The 26,455-nt window shown below is 43.8% G+C and overlaps 1 protein-coding gene across 4 annotated transcripts in view; it reads left to right on the forward strand.

Annotated features, from left to right (window-relative positions):
* The window catches only part of MYO9A (myosin IXA), a 161,961-nt gene that overhangs the window by 77,551 nt on the left and 57,955 nt on the right, over nucleotides 1-26,455 (forward strand). For all 4 annotated transcript variants that reach the window (XM_065733665.1, XM_065733666.1, XM_065733667.1 and 1 more), the window contains 2 exons: nucleotides 14,488-14,604; nucleotides 21,064-21,198. In XM_065733665.1, coding sequence (XP_065589737.1) covers nucleotides 14,488-14,604; nucleotides 21,064-21,198 — 252 coding nt within the window. The remainder of the gene's footprint in view (nucleotides 1-14,487; nucleotides 14,605-21,063; nucleotides 21,199-26,455) is intronic.

Here is a 26,455-nt window from a genome sequence, read left to right on the forward strand (position 1 = left end):
CTTTCATAGGTTCATAAGGTTGGGAAAGACCTACAAGATCATCTAGTCCAACCATCCTCTTATCACTATCCATACCCAACTACTAAATCAAATCCCTTTAAGGATATGCAGACGTGACTGCCCCACCACAACTCATAGCTGCCCTTCCCGATAAGGGAATGGTGTGTACAGCAGCTACTTGATTTTACAGATGCTAAAATGCTTGATGCTTTTTTCATAGATTGCTGATAGACCGAAAGTTGGAGTGGAATTTGACTGGAAAAGGTCATGCTGCTGTGGCTCTTTAAAAAGGACTGTAAAAGTGTTAATTTGGCGTAGGCGTGCTCTTTTACACCATCAAGAAGAGCAGCTTGCATCTACCAAGTGCCTTGCAAGGCTTTGAAGATTTTCATACACGCAGATGTCTGGACACTGCACTGGTTACTAAAATTAGTGCAAAACTCAGCAAAGGAATGGTTAAAAGCAGGGGCTGTCAGGCCATGTGTCTTAAAACAATGTTGTCTAAACTGTGAGTGGGAGTAAAGTTTGGGGATCTGCAGGTAGCGTTGTGTGATGTCAGTGGTGAGATTGCTTAGCAGAGCAAGAGATCCTGTGCTACAGATAAGGCACCCAAGAGACTTCATGTTCTTGATGGGCTTCTGGTTCTTGAGTGGAGTTACAGGTAGGAGCTGTGATCTGAAATAAGCACATTTCAGACATGAAGGGCCTTGAGATCTTAAGTTTTGAATGGTTCCTAGGCTTTGATGACGTTCCGAATTGCATCCCCTCTAGACACAGGAATTGCTTCTCTTAGAGCTCTGCACAGAGGCTGATGTTTGCTGCGCTCTTCTACCAGACAGCGTTGGAAACTCAGCATGGGAAATAGCTCAGGTGAAACAGCAAATGCTGTGTGATCACAGCCTGGCTGCTGCAAGGTCTGTAACCTTGCGGTCATGCCGTAGCAATTTCTGTCCTTCCTTTCCTTAGAGGTTTGGAAACGTCAGAGCTGAATTGGACTTCAAGTAAAGTCTTCAGTTTTCCCAAGCTGTAGCCCCTTGAGCACGCAAAGAGGCTGCCTCTGTTGGATTTGCAGCAATGCTGCATTCCTCTCCATCTGCATGTTTGTTTGCTGCGCTGTTATTGTACACTGATTAGAAACACTGTCGTGTGGTTTGGGGTTTTTTGGGAACTGTGGTTTGAGCACTTGGCAGTTCCTTGTTTGAAACATTCTCCTTCATAACTGTTCTAAATTTATATCGGACTCTTCTCGTAGATTTCTTCATCTCTGCCATAGTTTAAGTAGTAGATGCTTTATTCTGGCGTCTCCCGGTGCTTGAGTGAAAGGTATTGCAAAATGTCCTTGAGCAGTAGTAGTGATGACAACTTATTCCTGCGGCCTGAAGCTTGTGGTGTTGAGGATGACAGCTGCAACTGCTTGTGTTTATTCACATTGTCCTTCTGTATTACAACACTTTGTGTTGGCTTTATGCTGCCGAGTTGCATCCCGCTTTCCAGTTGGGCAGAAATGCTGGCTTTGTCAAGGTCTGTGCTATTTCAGTACGATGGTGGCTTTGGGTAGTCTCAGATTAACATACAGCTGTTGAACTAAGACTCCACCTAACAGCAGAAGCAGTGCCTTCTGTGTCCCAGCAGCTGCTGGTGCCTTCACCTTCAGCTGATCAGGTTCTTCCCAACACACAGAGAATTGCATTTAGGTATTCTACTTCCTTCACGCAGGTGAGCAGATGTGTGATGGCAGCTTGGGAGCAGACAAACTTGTGATCAGAGTTCCCAGCTCAAGGTGCCTGTCCTCAGGGTATTACAAGTAAGAGTCGATGCTGCTTTGTAGTTGCAATTCTTTTTTTGATGGCAATCATAGGCTCAATTGCACGCCTTGTGTAGCTGAGCCCTGTGTGGAGAGAGATGTCTGTACACACTTGGTCTGCGTTTTGAATGGCTGTTGCAATTCAAATGAACAAGGACACCACAGCCATAAATAATGCTTATATTTACCTCTGGCAGCTGCCTCTTATCTTCAGACCCACACTGGCTTGTCAGCTGTGGAGTTGCCTCCTGGAACCACTCATTTTTCCTTCTATAGCAGCTGGATGGTATTTTAATGCAGTGTTTGAGATGGCTGCGTAATTTGGTCTAGTGCTAATGTTTGGAGGCTTTGTGCTGCAGATAAACTCAGGAAGGGCTGCACAGACGTGAAAGGCTGCAGTTCTGTTCAGAGGATGAGATTCATTGCCCAGAATGGCCGTGAATGTCTTTGTCAGGAGCATGCCTGTGTATTAAGGTAACCAGCAGCAGTTAATGGATTTCCAGGGAACTCTCGATGTGTCTGTGTGGCGTGAGCCCTGTGTTTGTTAACAGGGAGCTGCCAGTTCCACTTCAGTGAGCAAACAACGTGCAGCAGAGAGGACCTTTTGGAAAGAGAAGACTTCTCCTCATGAGCAGGAGAGCCGTCAGTGATTTCTCAGCTGATTGGAGTGTTTTGCTTCATGCCTGCCTTGCACGTGGGCATTCTTGCAGTGTTCTCATTCCTAGCAAGGTGAACCATGACAGGCACGTAAATGAGATAAAGAAAAATGGGGTTTTAATGGCAGAAGGATTTTCTACAAGTTGCTGTGCTCTTCAGCTCCACCTTTTATTATTACATGCATTTTTGCAGTCTTCCTTGCGAGGTCGAACGAGATTCATAGGCCACGTTTCAGGTATCCAAACAAAACCAACTGCCAGACATACTGAGTGCTAAGCAGCTTGACTGGTGTCTGGTAGGAAGCATGTGGAAGGAGCAGAGTGCTTTAATCAAAGCTTGGACAACTTGAAGGTTGTTAACAACAACAAAAAGTCTATTTTCCTTAGATGTGTAATCTGAGCATTGTCTTAAGCTTAATCTGTGCAAGGAACTGCCTTTCTTGGCCACATCTGCCTTCCTGCTTCTATAGAATAATTCAGAGAATTCAGATTTTTTTCCGTCGCAGCTTACTGCAGGTCTCTCCCCGGCCATTATTTTACACCCTATGATAGGCATTTACCTCTCTGAAATCCATCTCAACTGGTGCATCTCTCTCCAGTTGACCTTCGTATTGTTCAGCTTGTTCCCCTGTGTGTGGCAGCAGAGCTGAGCCCTGTATCCAGCACGTCACCCATCCCCACCTGGTCTCCATCCCATTTGTTCTGCTTATCCAGCTGGTGTCTGTCACCTGATTTGTTTTTCACCAGAGCCTCTGTGTTTTTCCCTGTTCTTCATCAGATGAAGAAAGAAACTCATTACCCAAGTAAATACATCTGTTAGCAAATCCTCTTTTAGATCCTTCCAGAAGAGAGATTTTTTTTTCCATGATGTATTCCATTCATTTAGTTCTGTTGGCATTACTTAAGCCAATGACTTTGCAAAAAGGTTTGTTTTAACAGACCTCTATAATTTTCAGCTATTTGCAGCCTGGAGGTTTTATCCCTCAGGATGAGTTAATGAATGAATTCACACTTTTTGAAGAAGTCTGATGTGAAGAAGGAAATTTCTCAGGCAGTGAGTAACCTGATTGTGCCATTCCTTCAAGACTGGAAAGCTGTTAGGAGCTGCTTGTTTGATGAGTGTCACAATGAGTGTCTTGTAGCTAACAGTGTGTATTCACAGTGGAAAATCGCTATCTTAAAAGCCAGAGGATCCAAAAGGGCTGAAGTGGTGTGTCCCATGGGCATCCCTGCAGGCCGAGGCGGCGGAGCACATCAGAAGGGCGTGCAGTTTTCGCTCTCTGTTATCGCTCCTTTATGTTGGTAGCAAAATCTGGAATGCAAACATGTTTTAGTCCCTCTGATGGCCCTAAGTGTCCCTGGTTCTGCGAACGCTCTGGAATAAGATGTTATTTTGAATTTTTTCTTTCTAAACTCATATAGGATATCAAGTGCTATCATTTCTGCTTCAGTGGCTACATGCCTGCAGTTTAGCCAGTCGTTTTTACGTGCAGGCAGTTACTCAGCCATGAGAGTGCACTGCAACCATCCTGTGATGGCATGATTAATTTCTGAATTGCAGTTATCAGTCTGCAGTGCATTTTATTCCTTGTTAATACATGCAGCTGTAGGTCCCTATGAAATTAGCTGATGATGGCTTAGAAAAATGGCTTCAGATCAGGTCTGCTAACAGAAATGGTCTCTTGAAAACGTGCTATGCAGAGAAGAAAGCAGGGTGCTGAGCACTGAAGCTGCATTCTCTGTGTGTCAGAGAGGCTGTGGGGTGTGCATCCCTTTGCTGAGCCCACTTGGTTCAGTAACAGTCCAGCGAGGTACCTCCAGAATACTCATTTCAGACTGTGCTGTGTTAGTGAGCTGAGCCAGGGGAGAACAGTTCGTTTTCAGTGAGGTAACAGTTAATTGGCAGAGACACAAGATAGCAAAGCCTTAACAAGAGGAAAAAAGTATTTCATCACAGCAAGGAGCTGAGAGATGTTTCATTAGCTCATGTGTTCGTGGTGGTACTGACTGATGCCTTTTTCAGAGCATTATAAAGAGAAAAGGAATGGCATTTCAGGGCCAAGTTTACAAATAGCATGACATTATCTAAGATAAAAAAAGAAATAAAGTTAAAAAACACAAAAGGAAAAGAGCATAGTTGTAGCTGATCATCAACACCTTGCAGACTGAAAATAATAGGGGAGAAGAAGTGGGTAGGAGACAAAATAATTAATAGCGTGCAGAAAATGGGATGAATGCTCTCAGTTTTGAAGTATAAGGACACTCAATAGAGTAGAAAGATGCAAAACTGCTGGAAGCACCTACTTATCCCAGACCCCATTAGCTTATGAGACTCATTGTCACCACAGGTCATTAACGTTAGGAGCTTAGCAGGATTCCTTTGAAGACTTTGTGCACTGATGAGTGTATTCAGAATTACAGAAAGGTATTACTTGAATAAGGCTGAAATCCCACAAAGCTTCTGAGAGACCTGCAAGCGTCTCTGCTTCAGGATACGAAGGTGACCTGTTGATGCAGAACTTCAAAAGAAATTTTTTCATGGGGTTAAATTCCTTATTTTTCCTTCAAACAAGGAACAACAACTTGGTGACAGGGCACGGACTGGATTGGACTTGTTTTCTGGGATCACTAGGTGTAGTTCACCGTGATTTGCAGCATCCTTTGCTACGAAGACTGAGCCCATCAACACTGAGTCTTTGTTTTTAATCTGCCTGAGCTCTTTTACAGTAGGATTGTGTTCTCTGAAGGTGTGTGTGGCAGCAGTTGCAGCAGTGGAGCTCCTGTCTGTAAGAATTTCCCCAAAGCTGCTGAACTTAATGGTAACCGTGCACGTCTGATCATCAGGGGAACCCAGAAGTCGTGCACAGAAGCTGTTACCTTCACTCTTCTCTGCCCTTGCAACTTGTGTACACAATGTTTGGGAAGAAGACTCTTGGCTTTCAGGAATTCTGAGCAACCATCAAAATAAGGATTTTTAGGAAGGGAAATAGTGACTTTCTCTGCCTGCCATCACCCCTTCTCTCCCGATTCCCTTTCTGACATGAATCCATTCTAGGCTCTTTGAAAGGTTATTTTAATTACATCTGGTTATTGAAAAGGCACTTCAGCTCCAGAGTCCTAGTAAATTCAGTCTGAAGTCATGTGATGAGCTTTGTAAGAATGTGAACAACCCATTATCAAGTCAGCTTTTCTCACACAGTATGTAATCTGTTATTGTTGGTTGGAGTATGGGATTTTCTGTATAGTCTCAATCTGAGTAAATCTAAAATGACTTCTGACAGCTAGTGACTATCCATCAACTCTTGATGGGAGCTGCAGAAGCTCTGTGAAATGGGTTGTGCTGCATGATCCTTGGCTCTGTAGTGGAGTGGTTTGAGGAGTGATGAGGAATCCTTTCCCATTGAGGAGGCTTGCCAAAAAAAAAAGCTTGCAGTGAGACAACATAGACTGGCAAAACAAGTTTTTCTACGAGTGTTGTTGCTTGGGAAGGAGCAGCAGAAAGGCAGGATTTGACTGCTAACAAAAGTGCTATTTTTGGCCACGTGTTGTGCTTTGCAGTAGGAATGCAGGTATGTTGTGCCCGTGAACTTGGGAGCAGATTTCCCTAAACATAGCCTGTGGGTTCCTCCTCGGGTTAGGTCACACACCCCACTCCCGTGTCACTGAGTAACCCATTGATTTATTTATGTACTGGTTCCAGTGTGAAAACACAGACAAAGGGCCTGGGAGTCTGAATGGGATCTCAGTTGCTTGTTTCAATGGGCTGAGGGTGAACACAGGTAGAGGAAAACTCTTCTTGTTTTCCCTTCAAATTTGGCTGCCTGCAGTTTTCCATGGTGAGAGTCCCTTCAGTAGGACATTTCTTGCATTCTTTCTTCCATGGGGAGATGTGAGAACAGCACACTCATTTTCTGGAAGTTTTATTTCAGAAAGAGGGGTTTTTTGTTTTAATTTGTTACAGATCCCTTTTTTCCAACTTTACCATACAAATCTGAAGGGTGAAGACTTTGGCTAAAATCTTTTTAGGAGGATGACTTTACTCATCTCCAAGACATGGCTCCAGAGCAGAGAATTTGAGAACAACTCTAAAACATCTCTGCTGATTTAGTTTGGTTCTAATTGTATCCTGGGTCCTTTTTCTGAAAAGCACAGCCGTGGCACGTTACCGATATCAGCTCCAATATGGCAATGTTAAGGATGGGAGCTTGCAAAACTACTCTAAAAGTAAAGAGCACCAGTTGGCGATGGGAATGATTGGTCTTCCATCTGTCCACGTCCAAGCCCTGCCTACCACCTGCTGGGATTCACACCCTCAGGAGCCGTTGTTCTTGTTTCAGATTTTCCACTTCATTTTCTCTGTTTGTGTATGTATGGTGATGGGGTGAGTTAGGAGGGGAAGGGTTGGAGAGGAGTTCTGACGCCTGCCGTATTATTCCTTGGAGTCGTGTTAGCACATGAAAGGCAATTCCAGTGGGAACATACATGAGATAGAGGGTGGTGCAGGGTTGAACAGATCAACATGCAATGTGTGCAGTGACCTTGTGGCATTGCGGGGCTTAGGGGAGTTTGGGGATATGTCATTTGTAGGCATATTTCTAGAAATGGAACATAAAATTGAGCCTTTATAGGAAAGTTTGATGCACTTCTGATTGAACTTTTCCTTTTTTGCATTTCATAATCCCTCTCTTCTTCCTCTGGTCCTTCTAAAGACCTTTCTCGTACTTAATCAATGCAAACAAGAACAATAAAAAATCTCTTCAAACTCCAGCCAGCACAAAGCATGAACCATTTGAGGTCTCTTAGGAGAAGCAAGCTGGAGGATGACAGGAATTTAATATGATGTGAAGATAAAGTATGGGTATGGAAAATTACATCATGGTTGCTCAGGCCCTGTATGATATAATACTCCTTGATGCCAAGACAGGGATTAAGCTAGAGTCTGATATCCTGCAAGAGTACTTTCCTCTGGGTGCTAAGCCTGTTTATAAAAAAATAATAAATAAACTAAGCCTGACTGTCTCAGCCTATGTCCTGTGGCCCAGGGGGGAGCACAAACGCTGCTTAATCTGTTTCTCACTGTGGGATGTGGCTGTGAATGTATCCGGGCACACAGTGCCTTGGGTAATACATAGGAAGTGAGCGGAGCAGCAGGGAACTGCAGTTCTGTGTGCGCACGTATGGCCTGGGACCCACTCAGTGTTAGAAGAGTTAGTCACCAAAACCTGCATTTAGACAAAAAGAGAAACTTAGACCTCGTCTAATTCTAGCAGCTTAATGCTTTTGCATCTGTTTTTCAAATTCAGAAGAGTGGTGACATGCTGTCCCCTTTTCATTGAACGCAGAGGGCGTCTGATGCACAGCCAGGTTTGCACGCAGTGCTGCTGCCCTTCACCACCACCAGCCTTGTTCCCTGCTCCTTCCCCAGGTCAGCCTCACACTACACTGCTCACCCTGCATTGTCTGCTACTGCAGTTTAGAATGGGAGCAGCAGACCTTGTAAATAACTGCCTCAGCAGCTCTCTGTCTGTGCAGGTACCAAAATAAGCTGAATCCATCCTAGGGGTGTTTATTTTCCAGCACTCACTGAGCAGTAACAGCATCAGAGAGGAAAAACTAATTGTATTGTTGCATGTCTGCCTTGTATAATTCCTGATGGCTGCAGATACTCTCATCACTATGGTGCCTGTGTGGGCTGGATGGTCAGGGCTGCAGGGAAGGAACGCATGGCTTCTCCTGTTGATTGGGCTCCTTTAGGAGATATAAAGTACCTGTATTAGGAGAGCTTGAATCACTCTTGTTTCTGTTGCTTCTGATCTCAATCATATCCACGTCTGCTGGCTAAACACTGCTAAGATTATAATAAATATATGTATGCTTTTTTAAGAACAGAAACCAATCTGTTCCATCATTTATTCCACATACAGCATAACTCTGAGTAGATACTTTCATTCAAAGGTAGATAAATATACTTTTGTCCTTTTCTGGTTCTTGAAAATCATCTGTAGTGCTTAAACCCACGGCAGCTCTTGAAGGAGACATCAGCAGGAAGCATTAGTTAAGGACCAAGAGTAAAATTCAGGAGGTATTAAGATGTGTTATGTTTTCCTCTTAGGTATTTTGGAATAAGGCATTTACATTAGAGTCAGTACAACCGTAATCATGGAGTTGAATCTCCCCTTGGAGAGTAAATGGGAAAAAAACAGGAATGGCAGATAAGGATTTTGAAATGGACATCAAATTATAACAAAAATCAAATTGTGTATATGATCTGCAGATCACAGGGGTTTTTGTATGCTATCCCAGGTTCCTGGGGCTTACTGCTAAGCTGCCTATGAGCCGGATTAGGGTTGATTCCTTGGGTAGCATGGAGCAAACCTATTCCATGTATTAAAAGAAAAGCAAACAAAACCTCATAGAACCACTGTAAATATGTATGCAGATTGGATTTTTGAGGGATTTCCTGAAGAGGAAGAATCCTGATGTTGCTTTTTTTTTTTCCTGAATATTTAATTGGAAGCACCTTTCATATTTGTATAGAAATTATAGGAAGTCTATCAAAGGCCCTGAGAAAGAACAGGATATTTCCTCTCTTCCTGCATTCATATCTTATTTCCTGAAGAGAATAGGAATCTCCATTTCTGTTGTACACAAGCAAAAGGCATCAAGTGTTTTATGGGGAATGGGTTTACTAAAGAAATTATCTCATGTCTTGATCATGCTTTACATAAACTCTTGCCAATGTCGTGTTCATTGCAGAGAGTTCCTTGTCGTCGTGGAACTGCTCTGATTGGTTTTGTAGTTGATAACATTGGTCCGAAAAGGGAGCGAGCACTGCTTGTTTTCTTCCTAGAGGGCAGGAAACACGTGCACACGTGTGCTTGTAACTCCTTGTGCTCTGGAAGATGTATCGCTTTACTGGGAGGGGGGAATTCATCAGAAGTGTTGAGAGCGTCTGTATTTCAACCAGTTGGTTTCTGGAGATGACCGTCAACTTCCCAGTAAGAATTTGCAGTGAAGATTTACTGGTACAGATTTTTTGGGATAGGTGGTAATTCTGCATTTGTAGAACCCATGGGCTGGCTATGGGCATGCACAGTGTGAGCAAATAACACACACAGGGAAATGTGAAAAAACAGGAGGAATCTCGACACGCTGTGCACAATTCCTGTGCATCTCGTCTTACAGCCCCACTGAATTTTCCAGATTTTTGCTGCAAAGTGGCTTTTAAACATCCTGTTTTCAAGTACTGGTGGCTTTTAGCAATTCTTGAGTGGGCGCATTGACCTTGAGCCCGTCTGCATTGTCCCCGATGAAAAATTGGGAGAGGATGTAATAACGTGAAGTTGACCCCAAATTGCTGATTTATGAACATTGTGTTGGCCAACAATATGTTTGTGGATGTTGCATAGGTTTGCTTAATGCTGGGGAAGCAGGACAGGGGTTGCCCACTGTTAAACTCTGTGGGGTTTTATTCCTCACCAGGTCTTTCGTTGAGTTTGGTGCTTGCCGTTGCTTTCCAGTTCTGCTTTTTAATTTCACTTCTGAGAATCTGAGCCTGTACTCAGTAACTGGGGTGAAAAACCACAACATTTTTACACAAGTGACCCAAAAGCTGCAGTAATAGTTTGCTTCTAACTGGGATTTTTTTCCTGCACAATATACTCCTTGGGTTTCTCTGCAGGACCATGTGATGCTTCCTATGCTTGCTAGATAGCAGTGATTGATTAAGGTAAGGACTGCATCCCTCTAGAGCGAAGTCAGAGGCTGTTGAAATCTAATATGTATTTCGTATAATCTGGCCTTAAGATCTGTCTGTACCCAGGTATCCATCAACCAGTGATCTTAAGCAACAGCAAAAGTGACGAGCTTAGCTTTATTTCTGTTGCCATCTCCTACTTTTTGGAGTCTCCATGTCAAGTGATGCACCACCCAGAAATGGTTATTTATTTTGTGCAGGCCTTTTTAAACAAAAATGTTGGTGGAAGTGTTTATACTGATTACAAGAGGCCTTTATGCTGTGTTTTTGTTTGGGTCAAAGTGTTTCAAGTTGGATGTGGAAGGCTGGTTGCTGTTAGGGATATGGGCTGTGGTTTGTTTGGTTTGGACAGGTCAGTGAGGAGAGGATTTAGGGGTTTGTCTCACTGTGGATCTCAGTGGAGTTGTTGGGGTCTGTGCTCCAGAAAACGCTCAGCTTGACTAAGGGAGAGTCTGATGAAAAACATATTGCTGGAATTGCAGTCATGCTTGCTCACACGTTGGCAAACCTTGGTGCCCTGTGACCAGGAGCTCTGTCTGCCAGCACGAGGTGTGTCTGCCATGTGTCCCAAAGCCATCTGTGCCTGTGAAGCAGCTGCAGATCCCAAAGCAGGGCATGGCTTAGAGCTCTGGGACCCCTTCCACTTCTCACTGAGCTCTGCTGATGACATGAAATTGAGCAATGGTTGGTAAGGTTGCCTTGGATTCACTGGGCACAAACATGCCCAGCCCTATAAATAAATAACGAGTGGAGTGAGCTCAGCTCCAGCATGATGGGCCACCTTACTGGCAGGCTGTGCTGGGTTCCAGGTGTACTTTGGAGTATTAGATTTCCCTTTAGATTGCACATAGGTAGGATGTATCCTGAGTGCTTGTGCTGCCAAAACAGCCTGTGCTTTCCTTAAATACTGCATTGTGGTCAAAGAGATGAGCTGCAGAATTTACCCCCAGGATCAAGTCCAGATTATAATTTTTTTTAAACAATATCTGGGGTGGGGTGAATAAAAAGCTGCTGTTTTAACCAGAGTTTTAGGAGGCAAAAAGGATGCTTTAAACAAGATTTAAACTGCCTGTAAAATGCTGCAATTTCTGACCATGCAGCAAGGTGAAAGAACCCATTCTGGTGTTCATTAACAGCCTGAACTCTTCTGATACAGCTCTGTTCATCCCACCCACTGTGCAGGCTTCGGCAGCTCCTAGCAGAAGAGGGTACACTGAAATGCCACCCCTGCATGTCCCTCATCACACACAGCCTTCCTCTCATTTTTGCTCTGAGTCATTGCATCTGAGCAGGGCAGCAGGAATGCGAGCGCCTGGCAGCGGAGCAGTGGTGCTGGAGGTGGCACGTACAGCATCTTGTACACGTCTGAGACTTTGTAATCTTAAGGGCTAACCTGAATGCCTACCAGTGTGTTTTGCAGAGGCTTTTAATTTGAGCAAATCTGGTTTTCTGAGATTATATCTTTTGCCATCTCCAAAACATAGGCTGGCGCTCCCAAGACTTGAAGTCTGTGCTCCAAAACACTTCAAAGAGAGATTGCAGTTCTTCAGCCTGTTGCCCCATGTTCATTTTGGCAGAAAATGCTTCCAAAAGTGCATGTGTTTTAAAGTTAGCCTGAATCTAATGGTTGTCATGAAAAGTCACGGGCCAGTTACTTTGGCAGTGCAATCTTAAGAGCAAACCCAAACGTTGCAGCAAATGTTGGCCAGCCCTAGCAAGTATCATCTCTAGCATCTAAGCATCAGTGCCTCTAATCAGATATTCCTTTTGCTAATCCTAAATTTAGGAAACCTATTGATTAAAACCTTGCTTTGAGTTTATTTCCAGCATCACTATGTTTAAATGCGTTTGATCTGTTTTGGTTTTGAATCAGTAAGCGATACTTCCGTGTGTGTGCAAGATGTTGTGCTTTGCTTTGATCCCGCAGAGATTTTTTTGGCATTGCCTGAGCTATTTTTGTTTTGCTTTGTGAGTGAATTTTATGAGTGCCACAGTGTCAGGGATCTGCCAGAATGTTCACGTAATGAGACGTGCAAGAGATGAGAAGCTGGAGATGACAACTGCTGAAAATACTGAGCTGGAGTTTCAAGATGGAGCACTTCCTGGAAGAACTTTGTGGGATTACTTATGTTGCTGAATGCAAAGACAAAAGAAAGTGGTGAAGCAGTCTGCAGAGTTTCCATGTGTCACTACACTGAGAGTTTGCTGCAAGCAAGCCTTTGCTTTTTAGGGAATTCAAAAATGTAATTGCAAGGTAGTGATTCTAGAGGAATTAGGTTATAAGTGAGTTAAAGCAAAGGGGAAAAAAGGGCTGCTTGGAGTCAGAACATACGTAATATGTGCCACGTATTTCACAGGGCATCCCTAGTTAACATATGTACAAGCTAAGAGCTGTGTTTTGCCTTCAGCAGGTTGTGTGTGCTCATCTCTTCATAAACCCAAGTACAAAATGTTTCAGCTGTGATGCTTCCACGTCATAAGCTTGCTGCCACCAGTTACATCAGAGCACTGGTGCTTGGGAAGGAAACAAATTCCACTGCTAAATCACCTAGGAAAATGTTAAGCAATGTGCATAGTGACCGTGCTAGATGAGGGCTTCAAATGAAGAAGGAAAGAAAAGGTGAAAGAGTTGTTTCCCAAGAGGGCTAACCCTCCTGTTTTGGGGAAAGATTGGTGGCATGCCCTTGAATTTGCAATAGCTTCTTAAATCTGAGCAGAAGCAACATTCCCTCGTTGTACAGTTTGGTATATACTTACACAAAAGGACTTCATCTGTAAGTTACTGTCATGTGGGATCTGAAGAGTGAGTGAATGAAGCATGAATGCTCTATTGAAGTGGGGAAAAAAGTAAAAGCTGGAGTCCTGTACAGCAGATCAGTGTCTGTGTAGTGTCTCATATCCTGATTCCCATGCATGGGGTGAAGGACTGCTCTCTGCTTTGCGGCGAGCCCAAAGGACAGCATGGCTGCTGAAGGGTTGTTGGGGTTTGTTGGTAAGAGCAAGAGAAAAAATGGACTTAAAAGGAGCTGACACGTTTGCAAAGAGATCCATGTGTACATGCATGTCCCTTGCCTCCTATGCCATATAAAATTGCTTTTGCCAGCTCTTTAACTACAGCCGAGGTGTGGTAAAATAACTATTGGAAATGGGAGATCAGGGCTGTTTGTTGCACAGTTTCCTGGGTGTGGAGCAGATCAAGGAGAGCAGCTCTCCTGTTGCTTGCTGTCATACAAGGGGGTCAAAAACCACAAAGTATTGTAGCTTAAAAGCATATGTAACCATATGGAGGGTACAGTACCATTCTTCATTGGCTTCATATAGAAATGGTTTTTGGTTTTAACTGCCTGCATGCAATCACATTCAGAGGTGTCATCCCAAAATATTCAGGGGGAAGGAGAGAGCTTTTGGTGAGAGATAATGATGCTCTATGAGCTTCACTGTTGCTTCAAGTCAGTGCCATGAGACCGTGCAGCTCGTGTATGTTGGTGGGAATGTTGGTGAGGAGGTTCTGAGTGTGGTATATACAAAGCCACTGATGTGTTATAGGTCAAGGCTTTGTTGAAATAGTTCTGTGTGAACATACAAGCCTGCTTCCTTATTTTTTTCTTACAAAACCAACTTGATGGTTGCTGCCAATATTGTAAGCTTTTGGGTTATCAGTCTGTGCAGGAAGCTGTAATGCAGCTCAAGGTAAGAAACCTAAGAATGGCATGCAAAGAGCCCTGAATCATTCCTTTCTGATTTGGTATGTAACTCCCTGTGCAAAGCTGATGTCTTGTGGATACGTGCAGACTGGTTCTCCTGTGTGTGTGTCCTTCTCACTGCTGGTCACAAGAAATCCCAGATTTACTGCTTGCCCCAGAACATGCTTCCCCATCACTCGCTGGTTGCCACGCAGTATCCACCCTCCTCTTGCCTTCCCCCTGAATAAATTCCACAGTCATTTCAGTGAAGTTAAATCCATGTAAATTTTTTCCTTTCGCTGTTGGTCATGGGATTTATTGCTTGATCTCGTGCATCATCCACTTGAGTGCACCACAGTAAGCCAAGCCAAAGTCTAGGGCAGAGCTCACAGCCCAGCTGAGCAGAGCAGTGTGGGGACAGCCATGAGCCTCTGGTGGCTTGGGGACCAGTGCCATGTGCAACATGCACCAAAACAGCAGACAGAAGCTTTAGCAAGGGCAAAATGTGACTATTGGATTTGGCTGCTTAAGAGGTAAAGCACGTTTCAGTGAATCATTTCCATTTGCCTTTTTCTTTTTTTCTTTCAGGCTGTGACTGTGCGAAACTCTATGGCGAAATCATTGTACAGTGCCCTCTTCGACTGGATAGTTTTCAGAATTAACCATGCACTCCTGAATTCAAAGGATATGGAAGAAAGCACCAAGGTAATGCCTTGCCAGCTCTTTTGGCTACACGCTTCTGTTTCAAAATGGGTAACTATGGGATAAAACATTACCTAAATTGCTTGACATAAAATTAACTTCTCCTCGTGGAACATTGCTGTTAATATTTCAGACCAAGGACTTTGTTATTTTTAAGTGGTGCTTGCTGAGCCAGGAACAGCAAAGCACCTCCAGTACTGTATCCTCCAAGTGGCTGGGGAGAAGGTTTGCTTCAGTCACAAATCCTGGTTCCCCCACCCCTACAGGAGCAGTGCCAAATCCTTCTTCCTCCTCACGTAAAACTATAGGGCAGTGTGTAATTGTGGGAAGGAGTGGAAATCCCACTAATTGGGAGTGTTTTGATGAGGCTGTTCAGTAACGTTCATCTGAAAAAGTAAAAACATGTTGTGGGAGGAGACACGGAGGTGACCAAGCTCTGACTAGCAGAGAGTGAGGTTGGGAAAAAGCACTGTGACGGGAAGAGTGAAGTCAGCTTGGTGCCTAGCTGGCTTCCCAAAGAATTGATGGCAGGGATTACAGGACATTTCCTGCGATAGCAAGGGCTGGACGCAGTGATCCAGGACATCCTCTCTGAGCCCGTGTCCCAGAACCTGTGCTGGGCTTAGGGCAGGGCTGACCCCTGGCTGCTCTCCATGCATACATGTATGTACGTGGCCATGCATGCACGTGCCTGCAGCTCTCCAGCTACGCTGGGCTTGGAAATATTGGGTGCAGGCCAGCAGCATTTTCTTTATTTATAATTTCTTTTCTGGATTGTACACACAGACTGAAGCTGCCAAGAGGCTGATCGCATTGCTAAGTGCTAACGTTGCATTTGAATTACACTGGGGGACTGAGGGAAGGTGCAGTGGTTTGTAGCGTGGCTGCTCCTATAGTGAACTGCACAGAAATGCTTGTGGTGATTAGAGGAGCGTGATTATGGGCTATAAATAAAGGCATTTGTGTAAAGTTTGCTTTAAGCAGGCGGTGATGACATTGCTGACAAGATTAGTTTGTTCAAGTAGGTGACATCCAGTGGGCCTTCTGCCTGCACGTGCTTGGTTTAATATTTTACAGAACACGTTACCTGATTTTTGGCACGCCGTCAAAAGTTTTGTCTGAGCTGACAGGAAAAAAGCCAGTTGTTCTCTTGGTGAAACACGGTGGATTCCTTTTCACAAGGAGATGCATCTCAAACACTGCTTATCATTTATTTATTTGTTTATATTTCAATAGTGTGTGCTCCATAATATTTACAGACTGAATAAGACTAGGACACTGCCACTTGCTTGAGCTTGAGTGTGACAGCAGGGCACAACTGTAGATACCTGTGGGCTTTGGGTCTCAACCTCAGGAGGGACTCGGGCTGAGAAGCACTGGGTTAGGATAGAACACTTCTTATTCCCATATGTGTTCTGGGGTTTGGCTGCAATAAATGAGGCCTCCAGCCTATGGGAAGAGCTCTCAGGGAAGGGAAGACGTCAGCGCTTACATGGCAGCATTGCTTTGAATGTTGGTATGTACCAGCACCTCAAAAATACACATTTAATCTCTGTCTTCGGGAAGAAAATATAATTTTGCACCTTTCACTGAAAGGTTGTTGCCTCCTGAGTTAGCAGTGAGTGATGCACCCCTAAATCTGCACTGGCTTTATCCCAGCCCAGTGTTAGTTTGACTTTCAAGATAAACTGCAGGATTGTTAGAAAGTTTTTGAAGGTTTTGAGGGTTGTCAGGTAATGGGTTTTTGGCAGAGATCTCTTTTGTGGTAGTTAATCTTGTGCAGAGGTAAAAAAAAATCTAAGGGTACAGTTGAGAGGAAACCTGTGCCTAAAGTTGGCGACAGAAGTGAAGATGTAAATATGACTCAGCATAAATTCTGATTTCAGCCCTATAAAAACACCTGCTTTGAGCTTGCATGGTCTTTGCAGGAGATTGCTTGACTGTCTGCCTGGATATGTAGCTCAGGGCTTTGACAATGAAGGAGAAAGATGGAGGGAGGCAAATGTTACAAACGCACATCTGTGAATCTGGTATACACGAGATCCCGCTTTGTTCTGCTCTGAGTGCTGTGAAAACCATCTCTGTATCTAGCAAAGCCACCTTGCTGTGCAAACAGCATTGCAGTGCCACTTGGGCAAGACTTGGCCAAAAGATGGTAGGTGCAGTGTTCCTTGGGGCTTGATGCATGTGCTGCAAGACTTGATTGGCTAGTTAAGCCAATCTGAACCTTGATGTACTGCTTTGTTGATAGGCTGGAAGAAGGCTGAGGTCCTAGCAAAGTCCATGGGACAATGGGGATGGGGAGATTTTTCATATCTCAATGTGTGCTTATTTAATAACAGCAGTGAGGAGAAGATGAAAAGATGGAGCTAGTTAAAACAAAGAAATCCTCCTTTGCCACTCTTCCACTGTTTTTCAAGCAAGCGTTTGGAAGATGTAAATAAGACCTTTAATATCCATGTGTAGCTAAATGTACAGTGAATTGTCTTGGGAAAGCACAGTGGGATTTGGTTTATCTTGCTTGCTGATGGGATTCATAGCATGCTGTTTCTGAGCTGAGTTTGGGTTAGCTATCTGATATGAGTAGTTGTATGCTTCCAGCAGTGCTGCTGTGTATGGGTTTCGCTGCGAGTCGCTGCTGGCATGTTCTGTTTCTGCTGGTCATCTCTCTTGAGCTTTTAGTTTCTGTTCTGATAATGGCTCTTCTTATGATACCCTACAAACTGGCTGAAATTTGACCCTTATTAATGAGGTCGGAGATGTTTCCTCCTCGTGAGAGCTTGATTACTAAACCTCAGAGAGTCCTTTATTCAATTTCCATTCCTTAAATTAGGTTAGGGATTGTTAGAAGTCTGTCTCACTGCTCAAAGTGATGATACATGTTTGAAGGAAATGCATTTTTTTTCAAGTGTGTTTTTAAGCTTTTCCCACTTGGTTCTTGTGAAGTGTCTTCCTTTCCTGCTGAATAACCCTGTTATTTTAACTGAGGTGTTCTGTAAGTGTTTGTCATGGTCAGTGTGAACTTATGGCCTTTAAATTAATCATCAATGAAGATTATTCTTGGCTATCTGACCTGAAAGAGAGGAAGAATTGCTGAACACTTCACTGGGCTCTGTGTACATTTGTTCGTCATTTTCATGTCCCAGCTTCAAAATTTGTTGCAAATTCCCACCTCCCACTTCATATCAGATGTCACCGTGTACATTGCGGTGGTATAGAGTGGAGTAATCCTTCTGGATTTATTGGTGTTTTTTATATTTACAGCATTGGCTTGGTTCGGAATATCGGTGTTTTTTGTTTTTCCCCCCAGAATCTGAACCAAACCCACTCATGAGTGCCAAAGGGTGCCTCAGTGGTGGAATGACATCACCAGCATGCATTGGGGTGTTCTGAGTCAGCTCTGACAGCCGATGTTTATTGGCAGTCTGGGAGCTGCAAAGCATGGATGCTGTCCTTTGCTGAATGCCCCAAAGACCCCTGCTTGACATAACTCCCTGAGTCATGGCTGTGGCATTTCTAGGAAAGTGCAAGGCCGCTTTTTTTCTCAAATTCACCATGATTCCTAACCTGAGGTTCATACGAACTTCAAAATCTTTGTAGGCGTACACTTTTCAATCCAAAGAATGGATTGCTAAGGATTGCTGTGCTGATATGCTTTTTTGGTCCTGCAGCAGCCTGGTGTGCTTGTCACTGCTGCACGCTTGTCTTTAAATAATGATTTGGTTATAGGAACAACAAACATTCAGGCGTAAGCTAGACATGGTTCATGAAATGTAAGATGATTTACATCTGTCTTGTTTTCAGGTGGCATTCATTTGAAGCCTGAATTAAGAACTGAAGCTTTGAAAATTCTTCAGTGTTGATATTTGATGACTTTTAGTACATACTGTGCTGTAAACTTCATCCTAAAGCCAGTCAGAGTGCATGCAGCTTAACAGAATCATTTCACTAGTGTGTAACTCAGCAGACATAATTTTTTTTACCAGCTCTGTGTTGCTAGAAGGGCTGGGCTGCTTTATGATGGCAAAGCCACTGTGACCCTTCTGTGGGTAAGTACAGTGAGATTTTTGAAGGCCAGCAGGTATGGAGGCAGAGAAACAGCCATAAGAATCCTGGTTTCTTGTCTTAAAAGTCTGACCAACTTCAGCTTGCTGACCTCTTTCTTTCGGGATCTCCGTGGTGCTGCCTCCCCCAGCAGAAGGCACACGACCTCCTTAACCACAGGGCACCGACCGCATTCACCACAGGGTGCTGCCCTCGATCAGTGCATCTAAAAGCATGCTGCAAAATTTTGTTTCCTGGAGGCGGTCCAGAATTGGGCATGATGCAGAAGAGGGAACCGTTGTTTTCCCAGGAAAACAACCTGTGCAGAATTAGCCCTGCTCATCTCGCAGAGCTGCAGTGATTTTGCTAGATGCTGAGTTTCTGGGGTTCCGTGCATCTGGCTTCTGAGCTTGGTTTTCATGACATGTGAAAATGTGTTTCAGTGGTGGTTTTGGCACAGTAACTGATAGCAATAGAAATGAGGAAGTTGGTTATACTCGGCTATTTCATGTTACGTTGTGGCAGTCTGTGTACGTTTAGTTTGAAGCATTCACACCAGGCCCACTGAAAATGAGCCTAGGGGAGCAGTAACGGGATTAGGGGTGAGGCGAGAGGCTCAAGGTGTTCAAGAAACATTTAAATGTTGTACTGAGGGACACGGTTTAGTGGAGAATGGGGTGGTGGTAGACAGTTGTACTGGATGATCTTGTAGGTCTTTTCCAACCTTGGTGACTCTAAGATTCTAGGGGCTTCACAGTGTCACCATGGTGCTTCTGAATAGTCACTCTGATGTTTCCGTTATCATCTGTATGTGTCCTGTAGACACAGCAAGTGAGCTGATAACTGATGAAGCTATTAACAAAAAAATAAACATGAGACCAAGGGATTTTACCTCTCAGTCTGGTGCTTAATGAATGGATTTGTGAACAGATGCCCAGGGAAATTTCTCTGCCAGGCTCTGTCCTTGCCCCAGGGGCTTCCAGTTCTACCTCGCATCCAACAGCCGTTCTTCAGGGTTTGCCAGGTGATGCAAACTGCTGGGAAGCTGCCTAGGGGCACTCTGTCATCCCTGTAGCAGGTATAGCCCATCTGGCGCAGGTACAGAGAGGAAAACCTAAATATTAGGCAAGAGGAGGGTGAAGTGGCCAATGGCCCTTTGGAAAAACAGGCTGGGAGCACTTGGTGCATCTCTTGCTGTGCTTTTCTGGTTATATTTCTGTCAGGGTAGCCCAAGTCCTTCTCGTACAAGGCTTCAGCTCATAAGCTCACAGCAGCTGTAGCTACTTCAAGTTCGGCTGGCTCTCTGCCTACAGAAGCAGCACTGAAGATGGGCTTTAGTGCCATGCTACATGAAAGTGTTGCAGCTGCAAGATAGAAACGGTGTGGGTAATCTGGTTAATCTGGTTTGTGTTTCTGGCAGTGGCACTGCACTAGCCTTAGGAAGGTGGTTTGATAAAGTCCTTGTAAGACCAGTAAAATTAAAACCTGGTGCCCTGCAGCTCACGGGTTCCTATGAATGGAGCAGGAAGATATTTCTCCTCCTTGCCTGAGCTTTGGTTCATTTGACTAGTTCTGATGCTGTTACCTCTTGTGCTATTTTAATTAGATGGGATATACAAACAGGGATGTTGGTGATGCGGAAACTTGAGCTGGTGTAGTGCGTGCATCCTGGCCGGAGACTCAGCACACTGGCTGAGCTTTATTTGTAGATGATGATCAATTACTTGTTTGACAGAACAGGCTTAGATGTTGCAGCAGGAATTACACCTACTTTAGGTCTTTTTTTTTACCCTCTGAAAGGTGGGAGACACTATCCCACCACTGCAAAAGTCAGTCTGCCTGGGCCACACTACTCAGTATAGGACATTTTTCCATCCATGTTTAGATATCAGTGCTATTCAACTTCTGGCCTGCTGTATTTTCCTTCACTGCATTGCGTTATTTCTGTTGAACCCCCTGCCGTGCAGGTGTGCTGGGGGGCTTACAGCTGGACTGAGTTTACTCAGCCTGTATCTGCTTTCTAAGAGTGTTTCAATGCTTTGTTTTTGCGGTGCTAGCTTCTTTTCCAGTCCTACCCTTGTTTTCCCTCCAGAACGATGTGTTAGGTCCAGTAGAATAAGTTGGAGCTGGGTTTGAGTTTCTTTGAAGATGGCATTTTGTTTATAAATAACAAAAACAAAAAAACTCTGAGAAGACTTTTATTTAGAAAAAGGCCATCTGTCCAGACATCTGAAGTTACATTTTGTCCCTCTGATGTAGGTGAAATATTCCAGATTGCATAATATTAACAGCTCCAATAAAAATTAAATCCTAACATTAAGTATATTTAATTCTGTTTGTTTGCTTTTGATTATACACTGCAGAGCAATAATCCATTTACTTTTTTTTTTCTAATCTGGATTCTTTCTTTTCTTTCAGACTTTATCCATTGGAGTACTTGATATTTTCGGGTTTGAGGACTATGAGAACAACAGTTTTGAACAGTTCTGCATTAACTTCGCCAACGAGCGCTTACAGCACTACTTCAACCAGCACATCTTTAAGCTGGAACAGGTAGGCCTGGAAATATCTGCTGGAATACAATGAGTGCACACATGGATTTGTGGGACTGATGGACCCAGAGTTCTTCGGTTGTCTTGTTAATTCCTTTGTGTTAAAAAATGTACATAGAATTATTCATTTTTATGTCCTATTTATCATTACTGCTTACAGGTAGCAATAATAAGATAAGTGAGATAAAATCCAGAGACTTGCTGTTTTGAAGTAACTCTTGCTTTTCAAGCCCCTTGAGATATTTGTGTTTGGAATTCACCAGACATCACCAAGACCTTAACTGCTGTCTCCTTAGGATATGCTAAGAGGATTCATCAGCATGCAGTTTCTGTCTTCCATTTCTCTGGACTCACTGCTATATTGTTTAATACCATGTGTGTTATTTTTCTGTTATTTTGAAAATGCAACACATTCTGCAAGGTTCAACTTGATCCTTGTGACTTGTGATAGCAGAGGCATGTTAGGAGAGGTTGAACTTTAAGCTTTGTTTTAGGTTTGTTAAGATTGGGTGTTGCTTTCCAACCTCAGATTAATGTGCTGTAAGAGAGATGGCAGAAGTACAGGCTATAATTTAACAGGTAACATACTACAAAATGGCATGGTTTCTTCATAGAGTGGGAGGAGGCTTTTCCAAACACCATTTATGATGTAATAACAAGCAGGACATAACAACTGCTAAAGTACATGTAATTGTGCTGTACTAAAGGCTGTCCATCTCCCACAGTGAGAGTCTATGACAGGGACTGACAGCATATGCACGTAAAAGAATTAATATATAAATATTTAAAGTAAATATGCTGTAGACCTTCAAAATGCTTTTTTTTTTTTTTAATTTTAATGCCAGTCTGCATGCCCTCCCTCCCTCAGATGAAATCCTTCTTTGGGTGAGGTCAATGGAATCCTCCTTATCATTAGTTTCAGTAGGACTGGTATTTGATGAGCTGCGCTCTGCAGCCTGAGTCCAGCTGAGATCAGAGCATTAAACTGGCCCTGCCCAGAAACTGTGATAGCTTTGGTTTGGGCCTCTCTGTTATCAGAGGTAAGTACTACGAGAGGTCTGAACAGGGATGGGCAGAGGAAGGGCAGAAATAAGCAGTGTAGCCCTGAATGGAGCATTTGCAGGGTGTTTGCTGCACTTTGACCCTTCTCTGCTGTCTGCATCAGGAAGATGGAGTGGAGCTACTAAATACTTTATTTCTGTTTTATAACTAGTTCATTGTATTCTGATGCACCCTTCAGTAGATGCTGTAGGAAGTTAGTAGGGAAAAACCGGCCTGTATTACTGGAAAATAGGTTTCTTTTACAATTATCTACAGCAAACTAAAAGGCTACTGTGGAACTGATACAGCTCTTTTCTTTCTCTAAAGGTAGCTGACAGACTTCGTAGAGGGGTTCTGGGGAGGGAGAATGGCACCTCAGTGAGATGTCATCATCCCAGAGGGAATTCTTGTGCTGGGCTGAGGCTTCTCAGCAAGTCAGAGCTCCTGCTCAGCTCTGGGGTGTTTCATCAGAGCTCTTGATGGAAGCAGTTTGATGGGAGGAACGTGCTGTAATTCTCCATGGGCCAGCTTATAACCAATGACCTAATTAGCCTGCTGCTATAAACCTGTGCATGAAGTCATTCAAGTCTAGGTTTTTCATGTGGATAAGAAGAGCAGTTTTGGAGGCATCTGATTCCAAAGTGCTCACTCCAATTCTTAATGCTCGAGCATGTCATCTAGGCAGAAAATAGTCATTTGCAATCACTGCTAGTGGAAACACACTCATCTTTTCGTATTTTGTTTTCTACAAGTGTAAACAAATACCCTACAAGTGCTAACTCTTGATTGACTTGCACAGTTTAATCATTTTCTGTTATTCTCCTGGAACTTATGTACTACAGGTAGGGGAATGCATCTGATACGAAGATGGTAACTAACTGGTAATGCATGTGCAGATTTTGGAGCATAAGAATTTCCTTCCTAGCTGGCCGATGGATTAATCTGCTTTTTAACAATTGTTGCCAGTCTGTGGATGAACATAGGGTAGTACATACTGTGTTTCAGGACAGCAAAATACTTGTGTTACTGTGAGTGGCAAGTATCTGAGATATTTGGTGCTTACGTGAGCTTGTTTGGTGTCTTCTGTGCTTAGAAACAAGTGGAGTTATTGGTGATGTGTTGATGTCCTCTGCTTCCAGAGAAGGGCTTCTCATATCTTCAGAAAGGCAGCATTGCTGAGCTATTTGGAAAATTCTGCTAGAAGGAAGGACAAATTCACATTGACACCAAGCATTTTCTACAAGTGCTAGTAGAATTTGTGTGCAAGAATGGCATTTAGCACTGATGTAATTGTTGCTATGACATACTGTTTATGTTATGGAAACCAGAATCCCTCCCATAAAGTGGTCTAGTGCAGACATAGGATTATTTTAACTGTATTTTCATTTTATCTTCCATGATTCCTTGTGGTATCTAATGCACTTTTTAAAAAACCTTCTATCTAAAGACAATGCTATTTCCAGCTGTTTACAAACAGCCGTCTGAAGCATCCACTGTCTGTCTGCCTGCAGCCTGGTGCCTCCCAAAAACACAGCTGCTCTAGTGCTGCATGCTGAGGCAGATGCAAAGATCTCTGCAGCACGTAGCTCCTTATCCTCCAGACAACCTTGTGAGTGAGGGTAACACATCTCTGCACACTGTTTGTAGTGATCCAGGAGAAGACAAAAAATAAGGGTAAACGTAGGAGTTCTACCTTGAATGAAAGCAATTATTAATGTTTCTTTGTTACTTTATTTTGTTAAAACAGCCCATTCTGGATAGCTAAGGAAGACTCGGTAATGATTTGTGGTGCATGGGAATGGGCTTCAGCAGATGATGGAAGAGTATAAGAGAGACCAACACTAACTGGGTGGTGAAGCCTACCCTCATAAATCCTGGTATATTTGTGTAGGCAAAGGCTTGTGTTCAGAAGGTTAATGATTCACAGGCAGAAGGATTGTTATTGCAGCATTTAGCCAGAGTGGTTTTCTCCTTTCTGTGTGTCCCATGAGGCAGGTAGATGGGGTCAGCTGGGGCATGGGGCTGTAGCTCTGTTGCTGGTGGCTCTGGGGGTGCTCCTACACATTCCTTACCATGCCTGTTCTGGGTGGCAGGAGGATCAACTCTGTTTTCCCAAGCTCCTTGTACAGTGAAGATATGGTTAGCTCTTCCAGACAGCATGGTCTCATCCCGCAGCTGGCACGACCCCGGTGTAAGGCAAGGTATCCACATAGCCCTTGATCTTGAAGCAGCTCTTCTCTGCTTGTCAGATTTTTGGCAGTTGTCCTGATGGATAGGCAGCCTTCTGATTCTCGTTGTTTTGGCTCACCTCCACCCTCCTCTTCCTGTTTTCAGCCAATACTTTGCAAAGTTTGACAAGTCCCATAGCCTGCCATCCCACAGGCATTACCGCTTCAAGTTCTGCCTCATTTTCTGCACCACACCACATGTTTGTTTATATGCCAAATTTCGATTTCGAGGACATCCTTTTATTGTTTTCAGAATTGATGGAGAACTCAGGTTGAAACCAGAGGAAAAAAAAGAAAAGAAAAAGACTTGGAATGCAGTCAACTGGCTCGCGCTCAGGTGTTGAGCAAAGTCTATTTTCTGGCATAGTCCCTGGTGAGTTTGATGTCCTAGCCAGCTCGCATAGGAAAACTTCATTTCATAAAGATAACATGCCCTGCAAAATGTTTGCTCAGTCATCTACAGCTCTGCAAATATTTCTAGAGGTAGATAGGTTTTACTGCCCGTGGAGAATGAAGTCCGGGCTAAATAATGGATGTTGTAACAATTTGGTCATTGCAGTGGGAGGGAATTAAAAAAACGCACCACGAATCCATGAATTTGCTGCAGGTGATATGCAGTTAACTTGGCCTGTGAAATAACTATAGCCATGCTTAGCACTTGCAATAAAGCATCTTGGATATTCAGAATTTCTCTGTGCTACTCCGTATCCCAGCAGCCTTCCACGTCACGTAGGGAAAACAGACCAGGAATACCTAAGGAGAAATACTTAAGGGACTTCCTAATACAGCACGGAGCACTCCCTCTCTCCCTTGCAGTGTTTGATCAGTCTGTGCAGGCACAAACGTGGTCTCCACGTATTTCATCTTCATTGCAGCCAGAGATGAGCGGCGACCATGAGCGCAGCATCGGGTGCTGGGAGCTCGCTTCGGATTTCTGTTTTCCTTGGAGATGGGCTGGCTGCAAAATGCTGTGCTCAGCTCTGTTCCCCGTGACATGCGGAGGAATAACACGCTGCAGAAGTTACTGATTTATGATTTGGAAATGTGCCATCGTACATAACTCATACGTGGAGAGAAGAAAGAATACTTTGAGTTGCTTAAGCACTATCTTCAGAAGAAAATGTGGCTGTGCTCACCATCAGCCCCCACAATGTTGACTGTGCCTGATTTTCTTGGGACAAAAGAAGAACTGAGGGATAATGGCAGCATGAAAACAGATTGAAAAACATATTTTAATTTCATTAAATCTGCACGGCAGCCCCCTAGGTAGGCAAATTGGAAAACACTAGAAAATAATCTGAAAAACTTAGAAAATAATCTGGAAAGCCCTTCTGCTGTGATGCATAGACACAAGGGTTTTTTGTGTTATTTCAGTGCTTGATCTAGCTGTCCACAGGAAGTAGTTTGGGTTGGTCAGTTTTTGTGATTCCCTGATTCTTCCTTAAAGCCCAGCAGTATTTTGTGATCATTATGTTTGAATGGTACAGACACATTTAATCTCCACACCCTGGTGGATTGCCTTGTGCACCCTGTTTTGCTGAGCAATGATATTGGGTGCTTTGGGTCCCAGCCCTTAACCAAAGCTGTGGTTGTAGGAAAGTTTTTGCATGTTCCCAAACCTTTGGGCTACGTTAGGTAAGGTTTTAATGAAATGATTAGCAAGTGTTTGTGAGCACAAGCCTGAAAACAGCTGGGTGCACGCTGGTGGGTTTCCCTGAGCAGGACAGGGCTGTGCAGTGTGAGCAGGATGAGGAACAAGGAATCGCTGGAAGCAGAAAGCCCCTGAAATATTTCAGCTCATCTTAAATGATGCGTGATTGAGGCAGGAGTGGCTGGCCCAGGATGTGTGAGATTCCTGCCTGGACAGCTGGCTGGGCACCATATCAGGGTTTTTTGGGGGCAGTGTGGGATGAGTCTCCTCACAAGAGGAGCTGTGAGCCTGCTGCGGGTACAGATGGATGCGAGGGGAAACAAAGAGCATGCATTCAT

This window comes from Cyrtonyx montezumae, unplaced genomic scaffold, assembly GCF_038088225.1.
Source record: "Cyrtonyx montezumae isolate F1298 unplaced genomic scaffold, pur_monq_1.0 scaffold_17, whole genome shotgun sequence".
NCBI lineage: Eukaryota > Metazoa > Chordata > Aves > Galliformes > Odontophoridae > Cyrtonyx > Cyrtonyx montezumae.